At 38.5% G+C, this 13401-nt stretch overlaps 1 protein-coding gene across 6 annotated transcripts in view; it reads right to left on the reverse strand.

Moving 5' to 3' along the window:
* RNF180 (ring finger protein 180) overlaps positions 1-13401 on the reverse strand; it is a 170062-nt gene that overhangs the window by 139974 nt on the left and 16687 nt on the right. For 4 of the 6 annotated variants that reach the window (XM_045847704.1, XM_045847708.1, XM_045847707.1 and 1 more), the window contains exon 2: positions 123-193. The exons of 1 other annotated variant lie outside the window; for it this stretch is intronic. In XM_045847704.1, coding sequence (XP_045703660.1) covers positions 123-125 — 3 coding nt within the window. In that variant the 5' untranslated portion in view covers positions 126-193. Of the gene's footprint in view, positions 1-120; positions 194-13401 lie in introns of all 6 variants that reach the window. One more of the 6 variants, XM_045847705.1, reaches the window with a different exon arrangement.

The raw sequence follows: 13401 nt of genomic DNA on the forward strand, positions 1-13401 counted from the left end.
CTAGGTATGAACTGAGAATACTTCCAAAATGGATGGGATGGGTTAGGGGTTATAAAGGCAAAATTGCAAGGACCTGATCAAAGAGATTGGTTGCTAGGAGCAAAAAGACCAGAAACTTACACCATTTGTTTTCTAGTTGGTGGGGCAACTGGACTTTCAATAGTTGGCTGATCCAGTGAATAAGCAAGTGGAGCTGTAAAGCGAGAACAATGTGTTACCAGGTGAGAACAACAAATACACAATGAATGAATGAAGTCTCCTGCTTACCTCAGCAAGTCCTAGTTTCGGCCCAGGCCTGTAGAACAAAAAGGCTGCCTTTGATCACACAGTCACAGTACAGGGAGTATTATTTAACAACGATGCAAGGGCACAATTTATCAAGCAGTACAATCAGCACAGGGGAGGCTGCTGCCAGTTCCAGAGCCAAAAAGGGCATAGTTATGCTCTGCAAGCAGCTTCAGAGCTCAAGCTGCAAAAATTCAAATTTGGGGTTACAAGGTGTGATATTAAAATTCTGAGAAGTCCTCACAACAGTAGATATGTATCTTTGTATTTCATGCACAGAGCTCTGAATGTTAAGTATTCTAATTTTTCTATCAGAATAGTACAGAAAAACAATTTTAAATTAGTATTTTCCAGCGATTTCATCATCTTTATATATGAACATCTAATTATTTGGGTAGAGAGAGGGCATGAATATGTTGAACACGGGAAAATTTTAGGGTAGTAAAGCCACTGTTTATCTTCCTATAACAGTGACTTAATGACATTATACATTTGTTACAACTTACAGAGCTACACATCACAAAGAGTGAACAATAAACTAAGACTTGAGTTTAAAATAATAGATCAGTACAGGGTAGACCAAAAGCAGGTTTGAAGTCCTAAACTAAGAAACTTCGTTTAAAATAATAATCAGTACAGGGTGAGCCAAAAGCAGGTTTACAGTTGGGAGTACATGAAACACAGGGTTTACTCTTTTTGTTATTTATTAATTATGATATTATTTTCCATATGAACTGTAAACCTACTTTTTCCTCACCCCACACTAATTCATCAGTTGTGGCAAGTGCATGACACTAACACAGGGTGTTAGTAATAGGAGACACTGTGTTGAGGGGAGAAGGAGTATATGGGCGCTTTCCATACTTTCTGATCATTTTTTTAAAGCTAAAACTGCAATAAAGTATGTTGATTAAAAATAATTATTTTGATATCTAATACCAACATTATATGCTCAAAGCTATTAATACTTAGTAACCTAAAGGGCAAGTTTGCTTTTGTCTTGGCTATTCAGAGAATTAAAAATAGCTTTTCCTCTGAAATTTGACAACATTGGCTTTCTAAGTGTAAGAAAAATTTCTGCCTTGTCAGTATGATCCTTGTATTAGTTTACTTGGGCTGCCATAGCAGAATATCACAGATTGGGTGGCCTGAACAACAGAAAGGTTTTCTCATAGCGCAGTAGGCTGGAAATGAGATCAGAGTGCCAAAAATTTTGGGTCCTAGTGAGGGCTCTCCCCCTAGTTTGTAGAAAAGCTGCCTTCTCTCTGGGTGTTCACATGGCCTTTCCACTGTGCATGTACACTTCTGGTCTCTTTCTCTCCCTCTAATGAAAATGGTCCTATTGGATTAGCATCCCACCCATTAATCACCTTTATTAAGGACCTATCTCTATTATCATATTGGAGATTAGGACTTCAACACAGATTTTGGCAGGGGACACAATTCAGTCTATAACATGCTCCCTCTGGGTCACAAAACACATGTCCTTCTCATGTGCAAAACACATTCACCCTATCCTAATAGTCACTGAAGTTTGAACCAATTTCAGAATCAACTAAATCAAGTATTGGTGAGACCCTACTATATCTGTGAACCTGTGAAGCTGGTAAAGTTCTGTCCTTCCAAATGAAATGGTGGGAAAGACACAGGATAGATTAAAAAAAAGGGAAGGGAAGGGAAGGGAAGGGAAAAGAAGAGGAAAAGGGAAGGGGAAGGGAAGGAAAAGAAAGGGAGGGGAAGGGAAGGGAGGAAGGGAGGGAGGAGGAAGAGAGGACGATAGGTCCCAGGCAAGTCCAAAACCTACCAAGGCAAATTCCATTAGATCTTAAGGCTCAACAATAATTCTCTTTGCCATCTGGTACTCAGAGGTGATGGTTTTGCCTTCTGTCCACTAGCATGGATGGCCAAGGACCCTCACCCATGGGAGCTGGACAGCCTAGCCCCTGAAACTGAGGAGGTGGCCCCACAATCTGAAACTCAGGAGGGTACAGCCTTGCCCTCTGGGCCTATGTGCTCTGGGCCCACAGAGGCAGGGGCCAAACTGCTGATTTCTGAATTACCTCAGGGTCATTCTTCCCTTTTCTTGAAAGACAAGGCATATTCACAGCCAGCATTCAGAAAGCTGTTTTTTATAGGTATCCATAAACCAGAAACTCTTTCCTTTGTTCCCTTTAGCTCAAACTGGCTGAAAATCCTATCTCTATTACAAAATAGGATTTACAAAATCCTATTTTGTAAAGGGCAGGCTTTACAAAAAAGGCTGATCAAATCCAAGGGTAATTACCTTATGGAGAGATTAGGACCCCAGTCCCATAGGAGTAGGTCCATACCCTTATGACCTCATTTAACCTAAGTTACCTCCTTAAAAGCCCTATCTCCAAACATACTTCTGCTGGGAGTAGGGGCTTCAACATATGGATTTGGTGGTACTGGGGCAGGGGGTGGGGGACTTAATGACACAATTCAGTCCATAACAGTGCCTAAAGAATCCAAACTTATTAATTTTGACATTATTAGAATGTTGCTTTATTGTTGTCTGCCCTGTTACAGAATGCATAGAATAAAAGCTCTGGCATAAATGAGAAAAATATTGAGTTAGCAATTTTTCAAAAGGTAAAAGTCATTTGTTAGTGAACAAGAAAGAAAAATCAAAAAGTGAAATGGCCAAAAAATTTGAAGTTCCCTTACTAATTATCTGTACATTTATTAAAAAACGGAACAAGGTAAATACAAGATAAAAAGCCAAGGGAGGTAAAATTGGTAAAAGTGTGAAAGGAGCAATGCATACCTAATTAAAATGTAAAACACTAAACTGATTTAGCCAGTACAGACCATCTCAGAGCAAATAATATTTCTAGATTGTGTTGTTTTAAGAAAAAAACTAATGAAACTACACTACAGAGAAGGGTAATAACCTTCACTCTCAACACCGTCTTACTACACCTAAATGATGCAGCATCTATAGCTCTTATAACTGCGGAAGATTTGTGTGAAAGCAGGAGGACTGTGGATAAATATGTCAATGATAGCACATTTAATACTGATGAAATGAGTATCCTCTTTAATATACAATCAAACCAGTCATTAGCTCTTCCACAGAAATGCTGCTGTGGAGAAAAATAAAGACAGACTCTCGGTCTTAATCTGTTGCAATGCTGATAATAATAAGAAAATCAGAACTACTTAAGGAAATTTGAATTTTTTAATATATACACATTTCCTGTATTTATAAGGTTAAAAAAATCTACTGGTTTCTGGCAAGACTGGCAGGTGAGGGTATGTGTGTGGATAAGTACTAAAATCAGAGAGAAAATGACCTGCAGAATACTGATTGAGAAATGCTTCCCATACCCTCTGGGGACTTAAAATTTAAAATGTGCATATACTCTTTCCTTCCTTCCTTCCTTCCTTTCTTTTTTTTTTTTTGCATAAAAACACCATTCTGTATTTGTAGCCATTAGATTGAGGCAATAATCAATCACCTAAAGGTTGTACGCTAGAAGTGCTTGGTACATTATGTCTCCAGGAAATGAGAAGGAGAGCTTCTTTTGTCACATAAAGAAATAGCATACTGTTTATGTGGAAGAAATCTCATTGTTATGCAGGACGTAGCAATCCCAGGAGTAATCCACACTGTTTTACAGAAGTAGGCTTTGGAGCTAGTGCTTATTCACATAAACAGAACATCGTTTCTAATAACTCTGTTGGGAATAAGCTGCACAGATATTGGTTATTTTGTAAAATTGATACCATGTCAGCTCCCCCTGCTGATGTTGAATATTTCTGGTTAAGCATGTTATGAACACACAAGTAGTGGAAAAAAAACATGCCCAAATCCAAGCAGACCACAAAAAAGAAGTATTAATAACACTGCAATCAATAGTTTGTGAAAAATTACAAAAACATAAATGACTGAGTTTTAAAAGCAAGTTCACATTTGTTTGTGAACTACATAATAACACATCAGAATCCCCAAAATAATCTTATATTAAGCAGAAATTAAAACAGGATCTTAGAAATATTACTAGATTCCTGTGGAATCTAAATGCCTTATGTAGTTCAATAGATATTTCTAGAACATATGTTATTTAGTGAAAGGTGGCTTGTAATTCAGGATCCCTCCCACATTAGCTGTCAATCTTTGTCAAGGATATCAGATACTTGACTTCTAGTCATGATGGCAGTATGGGTAGACACACTTTGCCTCCTTGTGAAACCATAAAAAGAATTACTACTAAATATCAAAACAAATAACATCTAGAACCATCAGAAAACAGAGCTGTATGGAAGTCCAACAATCAAGAATTTAAAGAAGCCACATTCATCCAGATGGGTAGGAAGGGCAGAGTTGTGAAGACAGGCAGAGAGACACAGAGAGGTGGTGTGGATGGAGAGGTGGTGGCAACAGTGGATCGGACAGTCCTACATTCAAGTATAGTGGATAAAAATTGGAAGGATTATCCTGGGAGCAAGCAATCCCAGCCCCAGGCCAAAGCCCACAGCCCAGAGTTCCAACTCTGGGAAGATAAATCCCCATAATTTCTGGCTGTAAAAATCACTAGGGGTTTGGGCAGTGAAAGAAACTGCCAGATTTTCTGGAGGCTTCATTTAGAGCACCCGCACAGACTTAGAATGTATACAAACCCATTCACTCTGAGATTCACCACCAGGCAACAGCTGGAGGGCACCAGTTGCATATGGGAAGTGGGTGAAGTCACTGGAAAGGGGTGAGTGCCAGGCAAACTTCCAGAAGCCAGGCAGCAGCACTGTCCCCTCTCTGAGCCATCCCCTCATGAAGAGCCACAAAGTAGGGAAGCAGGTTGCCCCACCCTGGTGATCACCTAAGGCTCCACCCCACACAATTTACAGGTGCCTTTTCTATAACAGGCCATGCTACTAAGACAAGGAGTCAAAGCAGCTCTACTTATTACACAAAAACAAATATAGGGAGGGTGCCAAAAGGAGAAGACAAAGAAGACATAGCTCAAATGAAAGAACAGAACAAAATTCCAGAAAAAGAAATAAACAAAATGAAGATAAACAATCTATCAGATGCAGAATTCAAAATACTGCTTACTAGGATGCTCAAAGAACTCACTGAGTACAGCAACTAACATAAAGAAAGAAATGAAGGTTACACTACTACATGAAATAAAGAAAAATATACAGGGAACCATCAAGGGAGGAAAGGAAGCCAGATTGAAACCAACAATTTATAACATAAGGAAGAAATACACATTCATCCAGAACAGCAAGAAGAAAAAAGAATTAAAAAAATTTAGGATAGTATAAGTGCCTTCTGGGACACCTCCAAATCTACCAACATCTGAATGATAGGGATGCCAGAAGGAGAAGAGACAGAGAAAGAAATTGAAAACTTATTTGAAAAAAATTATGAGAAAAAAAGTTTTCTTTAATGTCCTTAATTTGGCAAAGGAAATAGACATACAAGTCCAGGAAACACACAGAGTCCCAAACAAGTTGGACCCAAATAAGACCATACCAAGACACAGCAGAATTAAATGCCAAAGGTTAAAGATAAAGAGAAACAGCAAGAGAAAAGCAGAGAGTTACCTACAAAGGTGTTCCCATAAAACTATCAGCTGATTTCTCAAAAGAAACTTTGCAGGCAAGAAGGGAATACCAAAAAGTAGTCAAAGTGATAAAAAGCAAGAACCTACAACCTAGATTACTCTATCCAGCAGAGCTATCATTTAGAATGGAAGGAGAGATAAAGTGCTTCCCAGACAAGGTAAAGATAAAGGAGTTCATCATCACTAAGCCATTACTACATGAAATGTTTAAGAGACTTATTTAAGAAAAAGAAGATCAAAACTATGAACATTAAAATGGCAATGAATTCACAACTATCAACAACTGAATCTATAAAAACAAACTAAGCAAATATGCAGAACAGGAACAGAATCATAGGTATGGAGATTATTTGGAGGGTTATCAGCTGGGAGGGGAAAGGGGGAGAATGGGGGAAAAGGTGCAGGGATTAAGAAGCATAAGTGGTAGGTACAACATAGACAGGGAGATTTTAAGGATAGTATAGGAAATGGGGAAGCCAAAGAACTTATTTGCATGACCCATGGATACGAACTAAGGGTGGGAAATTGCTAGAAGGAAGTGGAGTACCAGGAGGAGGGAAGCAGAGGGGGAAAAACTGGGACAACGGTAATAGCGTAACCAATAAAATATATGTATTTTTAAACAGGGGTATCCGATATCATACATGTACAGCTAGGAGACTGGATCAGGTGATTTCTAAATGGTCAATGCCATAATTCTAGTTTTGATAGCCACAGTAACTAAAATGGCAATTAAAGCCTACAATTTATTAAGTATAAAACTATCTAAATCATGAGTTACAGAGAGAGATCTCAATCTTCTTTAATAATTGTTTATGTTACACACTTTGGGGTTTGAACATGAAGTCAAATTCCACAGCTTTTTACCTGTTTAAATGATTCTGCATAATATCCTGTTACTCATACCCAGACACATTTTTCTTGGAAACACTCAACTTTTATAGATAAAAAAGTATTCAATAGTTCAAACTACCTTTTTAGCATCTAATTGGCTCTTACCTATCTTCTCCCTATTTCTCTTCTACCTCCCCTGGGCTTGCTGACTTCTTAGATATGATACAATGCATATTTAACCTTAAGGAGAAAATCAGTGTGAATTTGATGCTATTGCAGCTACCAGATACTCCCTACCCTACCCTCTCCCACATCTTCTTAAGCCACATAATTGAAGTTGAATACCACCTCTTTATTCTTTGAAATTTTCCTTTCCCCCCTTTCTTTCTCTCATAAACATACTTCAGTCACATGGTCTTGAATGTTCAGTGCAGTCTTTCAATCCAAGTGACAGCTTTAAGAATTTTTTAAAAAGTCATCAAAGAAATGCAAACATTTTGTAACTTCTCTATTTTGATTAATTTTCCCCATTTTAACTGCCATTCTAGTAAAACAAGAAATAGTTCTAGAGATGAACAAAACTAATAGTTGGAGGATCCATTCTTCTCACACACTTCTTGTCACACACTACATTCTTAGGGAGAAAATATATTACATACAGAATTAAAAAGGTGATGAGAAAGCCCTGGCTGGCATAGCTCAGTGGATTGAGCGCGGGCTGGGAACCAAAGTGTCCCAGGTTCAATTCCCAGCCAGGGTACATGCCTGGGTTGCAGGCCATAACCCCCAGCAACCGCACATTGATGTTTCTCTCTCTTTCTTTCTATCTCCCTCCCTTCGCTCTCTAAAAATAAATAAATAAAAATCTTTAAAAAAGTGATGAGAAAAGCTGAAATACACTTTTCAAAAAGGTGTGTGTATATTTATACTCATATGTAAATCTTAGAAATCACTTTTTGGAGATTTTTGAGCAACCTAGTATATATATAAACATATTTTAAATAAAAGTGCCAATAAATTTTTATTGGACCAAGAAGAGACAATAGCAAGAAGAAAATAAAATCAGGTGATTTTTTTAAAAATTAATTTTAAGTTGTATTTTAAGGCTACAGATATTCTTTCAGTAATATTTGCACTGTATATACTATTTTGTCAGGGAACACAAAGAAAAATAAATACCTGCATTATGAAAGCATTTGAGAGGGTGCTAGGGGGTTCTAAGCCAGGTGGGTATGAGAAAATAGGCAAAATTGTAAGAGTTTTCAGAGGCAAGCATCTAAGAATTGATCCTGAGGTCAAATACAAGGGAGGACCCCAAACAAAACAAAACAAATCAAAACAGGAATTATCTTCTGGAGGGTGGGACCCTTGTAGCACAGGTTTCCTCCATTAGATGAGTGTTCTAGGAACCCACCTGTATCAGCATACTGTCTGGTAGTGTTGTGAGAGGCTACGTTTGGCTTCAGTGAATTTTTTTTTTTGAAGACTCAGTGCATTTGACCATTTCATGATGGGTGATTTACAAGTGCACCTGCCCACATTGTGCTGAGTGTTCAGCAGTTTTTGATCAAATATGGCATGACACTCATGCTCCACCCTCACTATTCACCCAGTCTCTCCCAGAGTGACCTTTTTTTTGTTTTCCCAGATGAAAACAGTCCTCCAGTCAGAATGACCACCATTAATAAATCAACAAACAGCAAGTGCTGGTGAGGTTGTGGAGAAAAGGGAACCTTAGTAGACTGCCAGTGGGAATACAGACTGGTGCAGCCACTGTGGAAAACAGTATGGAACTTCCTAAAAAGCTAAAGATGGAACTGCCTTTCAACCCAGTGCTCTCACTGCTGGGATTATGGCCTAAGAATCCTGAAACACCAATTCAAAAGAATCTGTGCATCCTAATGTTCATAGTAGCATAATATGCAATAGCCAAGTGGTGGAAATAGACTAAGTGCCCATCAGTAAACAAGTGGATCAAAAAACTGGGCTACATTTACACAATGGAATACTATGCAGCAGAGAGAAAAAAGGAACTCCTACCCTTCACAACAGTATGGATGGAACTGGAGAGCATTACGCTAAGTGAAATAAGTCAGGTGGTGAAAAACAAATACCATATGATCTCACCTATAAGTGAAACCTAATCAACTATAAATAACAAATGAACAAAACAGAACCAGAGACTTGGAAATAAAGAACAAACTGGCAGTGTTCAGAGGGGAGTGGGGATAACGGTGGACAAGAAGGGGAAGGGCAAGCAGAGGAACATGAACAGAAGACTCATGGGCACGGACAATGGAGGGGATTGGCTGTGGGAGTGGAGGGGCAGTGACAGGGTAGGGAACAGCAATGGGGAAAAAGGCAGGATAGCTGTGACTGACCAATAAAAGAAAAGAAAAGAAAAGAAAAGAAAAGAAAAGAAAAGAAAAGAAAAGAAAAGAAAAAATAGTTCTCAAAGGGAGATGTTTTCCTGATGTGGAAAGAGCTGAAACAAAAAAATGGCAGAAGCACTAAAAGGCATCAAAATCAATGAGTTAAAAAACTGTTTTGAACAGTGGGAAAAAGTCTCAATAGAGACTGACTTCTAGAGATCAAATAGAAAGTGACTGAATTTTAAAAACATCAGAATATATACACAAGTTTTTATAAATAAAACTCACTTTTTGGAGTCCCCCCTCATAAAGCCTTCTTTTCCCAGATGCTCATCAAGCTGATTTCTTAGAAGAGTATATATAAGGGCTAAAATCTGTTTCTTTATATAAAATACATTAATATGATATAAACCAAAAGTTAATAATAAGTAGTTGTCTAACTTGCTATAAATTTATTGGATAGTTATGTTCTTTTTGATGGGTCAAGTGTCAATAATCAAGAAAGGATTCAATGAGAGTGGCAGAAAAGATAAACATATTAACATGGCTTCCAACTCCTTTTTTCATTTGGGCAAAAGAGTACTTACACAGGGAAGCTTTTGTTGGATACAGAGGCAGCTATACTAGACTACTTCACAAGACTGCTAGATAATGGAGATAAAAAAGAAGTATCTCCTAGTAGAAAAAGTAATGGATGGCCATCCCACCCTGAACGCACCCGATCTCGTCTGATCTCGGAAGCTAAGAAGGGTTGGGCCTGGTTAGTACTTGGATGGGAGCACTCATCTAGAAGCTAAGAGACTTGGGCTTATTTATTTTACTTATTTATCCCATAATCTCCCTAAAAGGGGTTTAAATCTCCTAGTACTTTTATTGTTTTGTCTTTCCTGAACAAACTTCCTTTGAATAATAGTTCATCTGTCACCTATGCCTCTGTTTAGTATTCATGTCACTGTGCCACCAGCAGTATACTAATGTGTGCATTTGTTTCTTCCTCTAAATTGTAGGCACCAGAGAGTGAGCATGAGCAGTGTTTCAAGCCTACACAGTCCTTCACAATACCACCAAATAGCTTGCATATAACTCTGTGTATGTGTGTATACACATACATACATACATACACACATATACATATATAGATGTCGCTGAACTGAATTACACGCAACTAGAGCTGCTGTTCTCTCACTTTGGGCATTGAAAGGGCATTCTAGCAGATCACATATAAACCACTATCTTCATTAAACTCACTCACAAGCCTAACTTCTCACTAAATACATTCTACTGCATTAAGTGGGGGGAAAGCCCCAATTCAGAGACTAAAATGAGATTTAAATTTTCATATTATTCTGTCTCATTTTAAATAATTGTCCTAGTATACCATTTGCTTCCACAAAATCCTGCTCCTTCCCTCATAAACTCTTACTCATAATTAACATTAGAAAAAGAAAAATGAGAAAAAGTAGCACTCTTTCAATGGCTTAGATTTAGTTTAAAAAAAAAAACCTCTGAGCATAAAGCAGAAGTATGGTTATCAGTTAACTCTTCTACCAGATAAACTCCATTTTAATGGGAAAACATTGCTGTAGGAATCCAGCCAAAAAGTAGGGCTCAGGTCAGGGGGACGGCAGTGGAGGTGGTAAATGATGGTCAAATTCTGGGTGTATATTGAAGGTAGAGCAAGCAGGATCTCCAGGTGGACTGAATATGGGGTCTACGGTAGAGAACAATCAAGGATGGCTCTACAGTGTTTGGCAGGAGTAACGTCAGGGTGCAATGGCCATCGACTATTTGGCTATGGGGAAGGAGGCAGGTGGCATAGGAGGGGCAAATCAGGAGTCCAGTTTGGATATTAGTTTGAGATGTGCACTCAACTTTCAAGTAGAATAAGTACACAGCTGGGTTCAAGACTCTGGAGTTCTGAAGAGGGTAAGAGCAAGAGATTTAAACGTGGGGTTGTTCTCTAAAGCCATGAACACAGAGGAATCTACAAGGCTATGAGTATGGCTAGAGAAGAAAATACAATACTACTAAGCCCTGGGTTCACATAAATTTTCTGGGAGTCTAAATTCCCTCTCAAGTATTAATTCTTACCCATTTACCCCTGAGTTTTGTAATCTTGGAATATGAACTCATCTGTACCATGAGACAAGTACGGGACCCTGTCTGAGGCCCGCCCTGTCCTTCCAGGAAGAACAGTTTTGCACTGTATCTTCCAGGTGCTTATGGGACACTGCCAACACAGCAACACCTTTTAGGTAAGTTTTTCAACTGGAGGGTCCTTGGCTCACCCTACTAGTATAAACTCAAGTCCTAATGTCTGAAGTTAAGAATTCTCAGGTGACTTGGGTGATGTCAGAACCTAAAAATGGATAAAGGAAAAGGACCGAGTCAAGCACTTGTTCTACCTTTAGAGACTATTTCAGAGTAACCAAATCAGTTGGTGAGAACATATTCTTCAGTATAGAGGCACTATGCTAATAAAATAGAATAAGTAATATAATCAACATTTTCAACCCCTAATAAAATGATGGATTTAGGGGAGAAAGCATCAATAGATACTAAAAATGTCAGAATAAAACAATGGAGCATTTTATAATGCAAAAGGCTGTTACCACCTGCAGTCAAAGATCAATCCTAATATCATAACTAAATAATCATAATTAAAAATAGGACAACTGTATGAGTTTGCTAGGGCTACAATAACAAGTACCACAGACTGGGTGGCTTCAACAACAGAAATTTACTTTTTCACAGCACTGGAGGCTGGAAGTCTAAGATCAAGGGGACATCAGGGTTGGTTTCTTCTGAGGTTTCAGATGGCTGTCTTCTCATGTGTCCTCACATGAGCTCTCCTTTCTAGGCACCTATCCTGATGTCTCTTTATGAGTCCAAATTCCTCTTCTTATAAGGATAGCAGTCAGCTGGATTAGGGCTCACCCAGATAGCCTCACTGTAACTTAATCAGCTCTCTAAAGGCTCTTTCCCAAATACAGTCACATTCTCAAGTAGTGGGAATTCGCTCTTCAGCAGATAATCACGCAAGTGAGGGGTGGGGAAGGGAGGGGACACAATTTAGCCCACAACAACCAAACATCGTGTGCCTTCTAACGCAATGCAATTGGAAGTACTCCGCACCATGAATGTTCTTTAAAAAGTAAATAACCAGATTGACTCAAACATTAAATCTAAGAACCACTGTATGGATACTGAAGGAACTTGTTAAGTGATACCATGAGGATACAACTAGCCAAACATAGAATGTGGAAAATTCTACAGGAAAAATGATTTGCTTTCTTCGACAATTTTTTAAAAGACAGAAGAGAATCACAGAGATTTAAGATGTCAATGAAATGCAATGTGTAGACCTTATCTGGATCTCAATTCAAACAAATCAACTTAAAAAATATTTTTGAGGCAACTATGGGAACTTACACATGAACAAGGTATTGGATGATAAAGAACTGTTAATTTTGTAAATGTGATATATCATGCTGTTATGTTTTTAAAAGGTCCTTAGGTTAGAGATAAATGTTGTAATTTGGGGTACTTACAGGCAAAATTATGTAATGTAGAAACAAATAAACAAGAATAACTATTCAAGCTAGCTGATGTATATATGAAGATTCACTATTCCATCCTATTTTTCTGTATGTTTGAAAATTTTTGTTTTTTTTTAAAAGTCAATAAACAGACTTTTCAGAGGAGACTTTTTTTTCCACCTTCTACTCAGAAACTAGGCCAATATAGACTTCCTTATACTATCTCTGTCAGAGGATCATGTTTTTTCTAATCTACTGTTCCACTAGAAGTGTTGCCTTTCCCAAGTCCTGGCTGGACTCGGGGGTCTCATTTCCCAACTTCCTCTCTCATGTATACCCAAGGCCTTGGTCTCCTGTATGACCAGGAATATTAAAACCCAAGCCTCTTTTTTATGGCCAAGTAGTATTCCACTGTGTAATTGTCCCACAGTTGTTTTATCCACTCGTCTACTGATGGACACATGGACTGCTTTCATATCTTGGTGACTATAAATAATGCTGCAATTAACACAGGGGTACTTACATTCTTTCAAACCAGTGTTTTGGGTTCCTTCAGATATATTCCCAGAAGTGGGGTAGAGAGGAAGATGACAGCTAAGGTAGGGCAGAGGTTAAGGGATGGGGGGATTGAGCAAGAAGAGAAAAGGACTAATGGACATGGACCCCAGTGTGGTGACTGGGGGCGGGCAGTGACAGGGATATAAGGGGAATAAATGGTAATGGAAAAAATACGAAAAACCCTCCTCTAGGCCAGTGAGCCTAGCAGCCTCACCCTAA

The sequence above is a fragment of the Phyllostomus hastatus genome, unplaced genomic scaffold (assembly GCF_019186645.2).
Source record: "Phyllostomus hastatus isolate PE091 unplaced genomic scaffold, TTU_PhHast_1.1 phas_contig_58, whole genome shotgun sequence".
NCBI lineage: Eukaryota > Metazoa > Chordata > Mammalia > Chiroptera > Phyllostomidae > Phyllostomus > Phyllostomus hastatus.